The sequence below is a fragment of the Seriola aureovittata genome, chromosome 5 (genome assembly GCF_021018895.1).
Source record: "Seriola aureovittata isolate HTS-2021-v1 ecotype China chromosome 5, ASM2101889v1, whole genome shotgun sequence".
Taxonomy (NCBI): Eukaryota; Metazoa; Chordata; class Actinopteri; order Carangiformes; family Carangidae; genus Seriola; species Seriola aureovittata.
In genome coordinates this window covers 8523736-8534029 of record NC_079368.1, presented here as the reverse complement: position 1 = coordinate 8534029, position 10294 = coordinate 8523736, and the positions used below count along the sequence as shown (strand labels likewise).

General features: G+C 38.1%; 1 protein-coding gene across 1 annotated transcript; it reads right to left on the bottom strand.

Moving 5' to 3' along the window:
• Nucleotides 1-327: 327 nt before the first annotated feature.
• LOC130168920 (immediate early response gene 5-like protein) lies at nucleotides 328-1433 on the bottom strand. The gene has a single exon (XM_056375272.1). It carries the CDS (start codon nucleotides 1278-1280, stop codon nucleotides 402-404), a length of 879 nt encoding a protein of 292 aa, XP_056231247.1. The 5' UTR covers nucleotides 1281-1433; the 3' UTR covers nucleotides 328-401.
• Between the last annotated feature and the right edge of the window lie 8861 nt (nucleotides 1434-10294).

Sequence of the window (10294 nt, the reverse complement as noted above, 5' to 3'; positions counted from 1 at the left end):
GAATGATACTCTGCGTTTGTCTGGTGCATGAGGCTGCACAGATCTCTACTAGCCACATGATGGAGCTCTTCAAACATCTTTCCAGAGAAACAGCGTTAACTCATTTCTTCAGGAAATACAAACCAAAGACAGACTCCAGTATACCCTACAACGAAATCACCAGAAAATAAGGTGTAAATGAAAGGTACAATTAATTTATACTGTGTGGAGAAAATTAGATTAATTGGCTTTAGAAATGTTACTGTGCAAAAGTAATCCGAAATGGATATGATTGCTCTACATAATCACATTTAATCAACATTTTTCAATAACAGAGGAGAGAGAGAATTGCAGTCGTGTCATGGTTTATTTGAAAGCAATAAAATAAAATAAAGCGATACAAAGAAAAACAATCATACAAATCAAAATGCTTCGATTGCTCTGGTCCAGCCGCTGCCTGTCAACAGTGTATGTTTTAAACAAATTGTTTGAGCGGCGAATATTTGCTCAAGGTCCGTCTGCTGCCAACTCACAAACTCAGATAGTCCACCTGAGCCCAACACTGAGATCAGGTTGGAGATGTTCGTGCTGTCCAACTGGTCCGAGTCTGAATATGAATCATCATCAGTCCTCATTCTCTTACATGGCACTGGCCCAAAGTCAGGCAAATAAAACTCTGGATCAACAATATGATAACTTGTGTCCATCTTTCGCTTTTTAGCGTAGCACTGCGCGCCCTGCGGCTGTTTTGGCTGCGCGCAACAGTCTGAGTGGAAGTATCCATTCGTGACAGTAGTCACCACATGCGTGTCCAAGTCCAGGACAGTCTTTTGGTTGGCTTGTGTGTTTGGGATAGGTAACTCCCAGGAGGATTTGTCTGCACAACTCCAACAGGCTTCCGAAACCATGAGGTCAGAGTCATTTGGTGAAACCATTGCACAGGCAGATGCGTCTTGGTGCGCCACCTCTGCAGGCTGGCCGTTGGGCTGGTGCGCTCCGCAGTGCCAAGTGTCCGACTCAACCCCAGTAAAGTTGCAGTAGAAGTCATCGGCCAACTCTGTAAAGCTCCCTGTCAATTCGAGGTATTCTTGCCTTTCGCGGACTGTAGCTACGTCCTCATAGTGATGCGTCCTCTGCGTTTGCGACAAGTTTTTGCTCATATAAAACTGCCTGGCGTTTCTCAGTACGTACGTTACCAGTAAGTTCTTGTGGAGCTTGATGCCTCCTCTCTGCGTCCTGGAGCTTTGGATTTTCCTCAAAGAAATGGAGATCAGATTCTGTGCGTCAAATGCACACTCCATCCTCGACCGGGCCACCCTTTCTTTCTTCTCAGTCTCTCAAAACGTTTGTTTCCTAAGTGGAGAAATATTTATGTCTTTAGTTGAGATTCCTACTTGATTCGTGTAGACTGTGTCCATAGCGCTCCATGTCTTCCCAGTAAGGGCATGGATTTGCAACTCTCATCTTTCCTTGCCACGCCCTCACGTAGACATTGTCCAATGGGAGGGAGGCGGTGCTTCTGTTATACGCAAATATCACTACTAGCCTCATTCAGAATGCACGTAGGAGCGGGCATGCTGCATTTCACTAAATGTGTTCTGAGCTTTTTAAATCTCAGTGCGGACAAAAATCACCAGACTTTACTGTCCATGTAGCAAAGAAAAGAAAAGAAAAGAAAAGAAAAGAAAAGAAAAGAAAAGAAAAGAAAAGAAAAGAAAAGAAAAGAAAAGAAAAGAAAAGAAAAGAAAGGAAAGGAAAGGAAAGGAAAAGAAAAGAAAAAGAAACGAAAAGAATAAAGTGAAGAGAAACAGAAAGAAAGAGAGGAGTAGAAAAGAACGGAACATAGACACTGATAACAATAGAACAGAATGTAATGTAGTAGAGAGAAACAATATAATATAGCAAAGAGTAACAGAATAGAATAGAATAGATAGACAGATGGTAATAAAATAGAATAGAATAGGGTAATAGAGTACAGAGTAATACAAGTGACTTGAACAGAGTTATAGAATAGAATGAAATAGAATAGAGGGAAATAGAATAAAACAGAATATCATACAGAGTAACAATTAGAATAGAACAGAGGGTTAGAGAATAGAATGAAACAGAATGGAGACCAATAGAATTGAAAAGAATGGACTAGAGAGTAATAGAAAAGAATAGATGGTAATAAAATAGAATAGTGTAGGGTAATAGAGTACAGAGTAACACAGAGAAATAGAACAGAAGAGTAACAGAACAGACTAGAATATAGCACAGAGTAATAGAAGAGAATAGAATAGAACGGAGCGTTATAGAATAGAATGAAATAGAATAGAGAGCAATAGATTAGAATAGAATACCACACAGAGTAACAGAATAGAACAGAGAGTAATAGAACAGAATAGAATATTCAGGACAGAATATAGCAGAGTAACAGCAGGATAGAATAGAACAGTGGTTTATAGAATTAAATGAAACAGAATAGAGAGTAAAAGAATAGAGCAGAATATCATACAGAATAACAGAATAGAATAGAACATAGAGTAACGTAATAGAACACAATAGAACATCAAAACTGTTACCAAAGCTCTTTTTGTGGAAGAGGAAATTCAAGCAGCAGACTAGAGCTATAAAGAACAAATGAAATATGTCAGTATACCACACTACACTTTATTAGGTACACCAATCTAAAACTAATGCAATCTAATACAACAATTCTGTTGTATTGCATTACAAAGATATGTATTGGTGTTATATACAGCTGTTATATACAGATGTTTCTGTTGATATACATAGGGGGGAAAAATGATAGAAACACCTGTCAGAAAAGCACAATACAGCTCAACAGTCCCACAAAGTAATGACCACACAGTTTAATCAATACCTCTCTCTAAGACAGTTTCAACAAAACCTTTATGAACGGAGGATTTAGTGTGTTGCAGCACTGTTGTTTTAGACTCCATTAGTTTTAGTTTTGCAGTTGCAGTTGTACCTAATAAAATGGTAACTGAGTGTGTGAAACTAGGAGGAAAAGGGAAGAATATAAATAAGGGAGAATCAAGAAACCAGGGTAAAAGCACACTAACAAGGCAAATCTGGTTTGCACATTTGAAAATGCTAACATTTTCCACTTTCCTTGGATCCTCTGGATGACTGTTCCATGAAGAAGGGCCACAGCTTCTGAATGCAGCCTCTTCAAGAGGCAAAAACCCTGAACCTAATCCCCCAAATAAAACACTACAGAACAGGGTGGAGTGGAGACAGAGGAAACATGCAGTATGATTCAGTGCTAGTCAATAATTTTCTATATAATGTAGTTCAGTATTTAGGAATATATACTATACGACACTATACTACACTACACTACACCATACCATACCATACCATAGCACACTACACTACACTATACCATAGCACACTACACTACACTACACCATAGCACACTACACTACACTACACCATACCATACCATACCATAGCACACTACACTACACTATACCATAGCACACTACACTACACTACACCATACCATACCATAGCACACTACACTACACTATACCATACCACACTACACTACACTACACCATACCACACTACACTACACTACACTACACTACACTACACTACACTACACTACACTACACTATACCATAGCACACTACACTACACTACACTACACTAGACTACACTACACTACACTACACTACACTATACCATAGCACACTACACTACACTACACTACACTAGACTACACTACACTACACTATACCATACCACACTACACTACACTACACTACACCATACCACACTACACTACACTACACCATACCACACTACACTACACTACACTACACTACACTACACTACACTATACCATAGCACACTACACTACACTACACTACACCATACCACACTACACTACACTACACTACACCATACCACACTACACTACACTACACTACACCATACCACACTACACTACACTACACTACACCATACCACACTACACTACACTACACTACACTACACTACACCATACCATACCATAGCACACTACACTACACTACACCATACCATACCATACCATAGCATACCATACCACACTACACTACACCATAGCACACTACACTACACTACACCATACCATACCATACCATAGCACACTACACTACACTATACCATACCACACTACACTACACTACACCATACCACACTACACTACACTACACTACACTACACTACACTACACTACACTACACTACACTACACTATACCATAGCACACTACACTACACTACACTACACTACACTAGACTACACTACACTACACTACACTATACCATACCACACTACACTACACTACACCATACCACACTACACTACACTACACTACACTACACTACACTACACTACACTATACCATAGCACACTACACTACACTACACCATACCACACTACACTACACTACACTACACTACACCATACCACACTACACTACACTACACTACACTACACTACACTACACTACACCATACCATACCATAGCACACTACACTACACTACACTACACTACACCATACCATACCATACCACACTACACTACACCATACCATACCATAGCACACTACACTACACTACACTACGCTACACTACACCATACCATACCATACCATACCACACTACACTACACCATACCATACTACATTACACTACACCGTACCATACTATGTTACACTACGCCACACCACGCCACGCTATACACACTATACTACTTTAAGTATACTGTAACTGTATGCTATACTAACTGGTACAGATATATCTCCAAGCCAACTTGTTCTCACACACATACATAGATTTAATGTCCATATACACTCGTACAGTAAATTATGAATGTGGTGTCTGAACCTGACAGTAATTTCATCGGGGCTGCCTCTGATAGTAGAAATATTGTCACTGCACTCAGATGTGTGAGGTAAAAGCTCTTTGTAGAGAGATTATCTGTCATCCATGCCCCACATCTGTTTGTGTGTACACACACAGATGGCTGACATCATACTGAACACCTGGATATGACTTTGATTTCCTGCCAAATAGGTGAATCAGGAGGACAGCCACTATTATGGTTATCATGCTCTGATAAGAGTGTAAATTGGAATCTGACATGTGTGCTCTCTCAGGAATTTAGGTGAAATAGCTGAAAGCAGATTGATGTATATGTTTTATGGTACAGTGTCAGGTAGTACAGTGGCACTGCATAGCCTAGTATATCGTGGTACAGTTCAGTACTTTATAGATGTATATATTACAAAATTATGTTTACTTTAAATTGTGTTGCTTTTGTTAAAAAATGTTTAAAGTAATAAAATAAATATGTACGTTGAAGCGGATGGCAATTAAATGTCATGATCTTATGACTTGACCTGATGCCTGCTTCGAGCTACAACCACTTCATATAAGTAACAATGAAACCAAGATAATTCAAAGATTGTTCATTATTAGAACCGCCGCAGTATAATGAGTGTACAGGCAACAAATTTAGTAGAGAATTAAAGTCTATAGCTTAGTGTATATAATGTAGTACCATCATAGCAACATAGTAACAAAGAGAAAGTGGCATTTCTTCAGAAATAACTAGCTGAGATTTTCAGATAGATCACAAAACACATTTGTAATTATTAATAATAATAATAAAAAAAAAAAAAAAACTCAGGTGGGACCTATACGTTACCTTCAGAGCAAAAAGGATGCAAGTGCACTTAATACAGTTTTGTATATCATGTACATTATTGGTGTGTGGCTAAATAGCAATACTAGAGGAACACTAGTGGGGAAAAATGTCGTAAAACAGTAACTATAGAGCAGATTTTATTAAGCATCACTAAAGAGAAACCACAACCAACAATCAGTGATGAAGAGACAAAATCAAAGGTCAGAGCAAATGGACCTGGTATCAGTTGTAAGAACTTTGCTAAACTTGCACACAATCATGTTATCTTGAGTAATCTTGATCTTGAATAAAATTTCAGTCAAGTTAAATGGTTTCATTCACATCTTTTCATTCACGTTAGGAGCTGACACCTGAACCGGTACAGTAGTAGTAGTATACAATTAAACTATAATGTATCGTATTGTCGATTAATTAAAACATGTAATTTACACATTCAGGTCATACGTATGCAATACACAAACCTATAAACAGCAAAGTGATCAGAATGAACATTTCCGACTCCTGTCTTTGTTGTTCTTTAACATTAAATATCAATCTGTTTCTTTGGAACATCTAATTCAGCAATCTCAGTTTCTATAAAATTCATAGTCATGGTGATTGTGAGGGTGATGTGTTGAATGAAAAGAGATGCAAACAACTTTTACTCACAGTCTGTACAGTACAGTATAGCGTGGATTGTGTTCTGCTGTATTACTACAGTATCTTGGGTAAAATGAGGCAAGTAACAGGCTGAATGTTAAATCTGATGTTTGCACATAAAAACTGAGTGGGATTAACCATATGATGTTCTTCTTATCATTTATTTATTTCGCTCCATACTGCTGCATTCCAACCCCTTTGCTACTGAGACCAGATGAAACTGAAACAAAGACTTTGATTTCAACTTCTATTTTTGCAGTACAGTACAGTATAGTGTAATTTAGGCAGCGTGCAAAGATACATTTGATACAATACTGTCATCCAATACAATAGTTCTGCAGTAAATCATATTTCTGCTGTGAACTTTTTAGATGATCGTTAACACTATCTCAGAAAGGTCTTGATTGATATCTATAGTGATTTCTGTGGCTGTAGTTCATGGAGGTTTCATTATATTTGAACATGTTTCAGATTTTTTTTCTCATAGATTTCTAAAACATGTGGACAAATCTTAGAAACACCTTCAATACAATGCAGCTTCAGCCTCAAATCATACCACAGAGTTGAGTTAACACGCAAAACAACTATAAATAGCATGAAGCTCAACAGAAACTGAAAATAGTTGTAGTATATTATTCAGTCATCACACATAATACAGTAAATATAAACAGCACAGACATTAAAAACAAAGTCAACAGTCTCTGTATCAAGCAGTGACTGAAAATGCTCAGGCGGAAGCAAAATGCTCATATAGGCTGTCAGCCTACATTCTTATCAGTTTAAGCTACCCACCAAAAAAGATAAAAGAAATCGTTCATACTTGTTACCCTGAAAAATAGCTCTGCAAACCATTCTTTTGAAAACCAAAACCAAATTTCACATTTTAAAATTTATATTAGCATTGTTCCATAATTTAAAAAAAGGAAATCATTCACACTTGTAACCCACAAAAATAGCTTAGAAAACCATTCAAAGCATGGTAAGCATTACTACATGTTACTGTTTTTCTGGTCACTACAAACAGTATTATTGGTGATGTAGTACAGTATAGTGCAGTGTTTTATTTTATGGATTAAGATCATCAATCTGAATTTGTAAATCTGATCCAAGCATCTTGTTGTAGGCTGTACCCTTGTTCCTGCTGAACTCCTGGTTCCAATGAAACTTCTGCTGAATTTGATAATTAAAGGAAATAATCTAGGTAACAAAGACTCACTATATTGAGACATTTCGTTTTGAGACAAGAGAAAACTTTTTTTTTTTTTTTATTTTTATTTTTTTTAAACATAACACACAATTCTTTTCCACCACACACCTCTACTCTCTTGAGTTTCGCAAAGAAAAAAATCACTGCAGCTTTGACAGACAACAAACTCAGTTGATAATTCACAGTTAAATAAATGAGCTGTGATATGAGCTGGCATTTAATAACCCCTTTAACACAGCCGCTCTCATCTTACCCTTTTTACATTTAAACCATGTTTTGACATCAGTATTCATCCTAAAAATTACATATTCGTAGTAACTTGAAAATCTCTGTGTTAATAAATGACTTTAAGTATAGTCTTCCTTTCCTTACAAAGGACTCAGCCCCGCCCCTAACCAACTCGTTCTTAACTAAAAAACTGAAACAAAGATGGAAGGTTGCACTTTCAGAGCTTTTCTTATCAATACATCTATAGTTGTTGAGTTTGTGCGTGAGTCCAAACAGAAAAGAATCACTGTTAAACAAAGAGAATTCAGTTTTTCCATAGTGCTTCCCCTTAAACACAGAGCTGAGATATGCAGCTCTGTAGAAGATGCACACAATTACTTCAGAGGCGGGGTGCTTTATTTACATATGCAATATGCATAAGCAAGGTTACTGTGAGGGTGAAATAACCGACAGATAGGAGAGAGAGAAGGAGGGGTTTGGTATGTGTGTGTGTGTGTGTGTGTGTGATGTGATGTGATGTGCTGTGCTGTGCGTGTGCGTACGTGTTTGTGTGTGTGGTGGTGATGGAGAGAGGGTGTGTGGGGTAGGTTGGGGAGAGGGAGGGAGGGAGAGATGGGGGTGGGGGGGGGGGGGGCAGAAAATTGGTGTTATCAATATTTAACCAACCCTTCCAGCATATTTATGGCAGACAATAGAGCAGACATGCAACTGTCTCATGTGAGTGGAGGTGTATTTATTACAGACTGAAATAGAGGCCGTAAATAGGATGTTCATTGATATATCCCCGACACACTCGCATGGAAAGAGAGAAAAGCCCACCACTTGGTAGAGCACCCTAACCGTTGATTCTCACCAAAATAAAGTATTAACATATCTGCTAATTGCACGTCACGATCCCAGAGTGCATCACAAATATTCATTAGGGGAATATTTCTACATGTGGCAAGCAGATGTATGTAATTCAATCAGTTTGAGAAAAAAAAGGACCCAAAAAAACTATGAAAAGAGGGAGAAGAAATAAAATGTCTGGAGCTTTTTTTTTTTTTTTTTTCACAGACCCATGGCCTCCCAGAAAATGTTTCCATGTGTTGTGTCTGAGCACACTGAGAGCAAAGAAGGAAAACATTCTCTCCTCCAAACCACATGCAACAGATTCTTTCTGAAGCCAAATAAATCTACCCTGTGTTTCAGATCATGTGACACTTTTTGTGCTTTGTGTTATTCCCAACATATCCTGTTTCACCCCCCCCGCACACACACACACACACACACACACACACACACACACACACACACACACACACACACACACACACGCCCTCCCCGACTACTCCAACACACACACGCACAAACACCGCACACACACACACACACACACACACACACACATACACGTACACGCAACACATGCACATTCAGAGTTTCCATTTCCTGTGCGTAAGATCACCTGTACAGACAGAATGGCGTGCTTCAATGCGACATGCTCAGGCAGGAAAACAGGAAAGGGAGTTCAAGGGTGTCCAACATGAAATACTCACAGAGTTAGGGGAAACCCAGAGCTCATGGCAGCACTCCAGATTCTGAAGACAGTAAGTAAAGTTTCACTAGTGCACTTTTTATTGCTTTAGCACTGCCATCATGTGCTCTACTTATGTTTGTGCAAAAATGTTGTTGAGGTGTTAAACATCCCATTATCTTGCACTTCTCAGTACAAGATGATGGGATCATCATGCGGCATACATACAGGACAGGAACAGCTCTATGTTTTGGTTAAATATGTTTTTTGGATGAGGAGATTTATACCACTCAGTTATGTGTATGATAAATATGTAGCTGTAGCGACACCCAGTTAGCCTAGATTAGCATAATGACTTGAAACTGGGGCAAAAAACTAGCCTGGCTGTGTCTAAAGGTAAACCAAATCTAAGGACATGATCACATTGAAAAAGCCACGCTTTTTGGGGTCATATTTTTTTCAAATACCAGTGAGACAATGAAAAAAATAATCTGAAAAGTCCAGTTGGGGGTAGGAATTTATGTGTTGAAAAGCTTATTTGGAGCCAAAACAGTGGTTCGTAATACTCGAAGACTAGAGGATTCTACAACTTATCTTTAGTCGCGATGATCTCAAAGTGAACAACAAAAATACAGCGTTCATGTTACAAAGTAATCCAACCGTGACGCACGCCTGCGTGTATGTGACACTGCAAGAAGAACTGAACCAGATTCAACTTAAAGAAAAATATTTTAGGCTTCACAAGTTTCCACTGTTTTCATTGCTTTACTACTCTTTAGTCCATGCAATGATTCAATGTAGTGTCTGAATACTGTTTTGAATTATTGTACTTGTGGTTTCTTTTTAGTCCATTAGCATTGAATGTAATATTTTCCATATAAATAAGCAGGTCAAGTTCCAATAAATAAATAAATAAAGAGGCTCTTTAATGTTTGTTGCCACCGAGATTTTGTTTTGTCTTTTTGTCAAATGGTCTTTTTTTGTTTGAAGATGATTGTATGGATTGAATATGATAA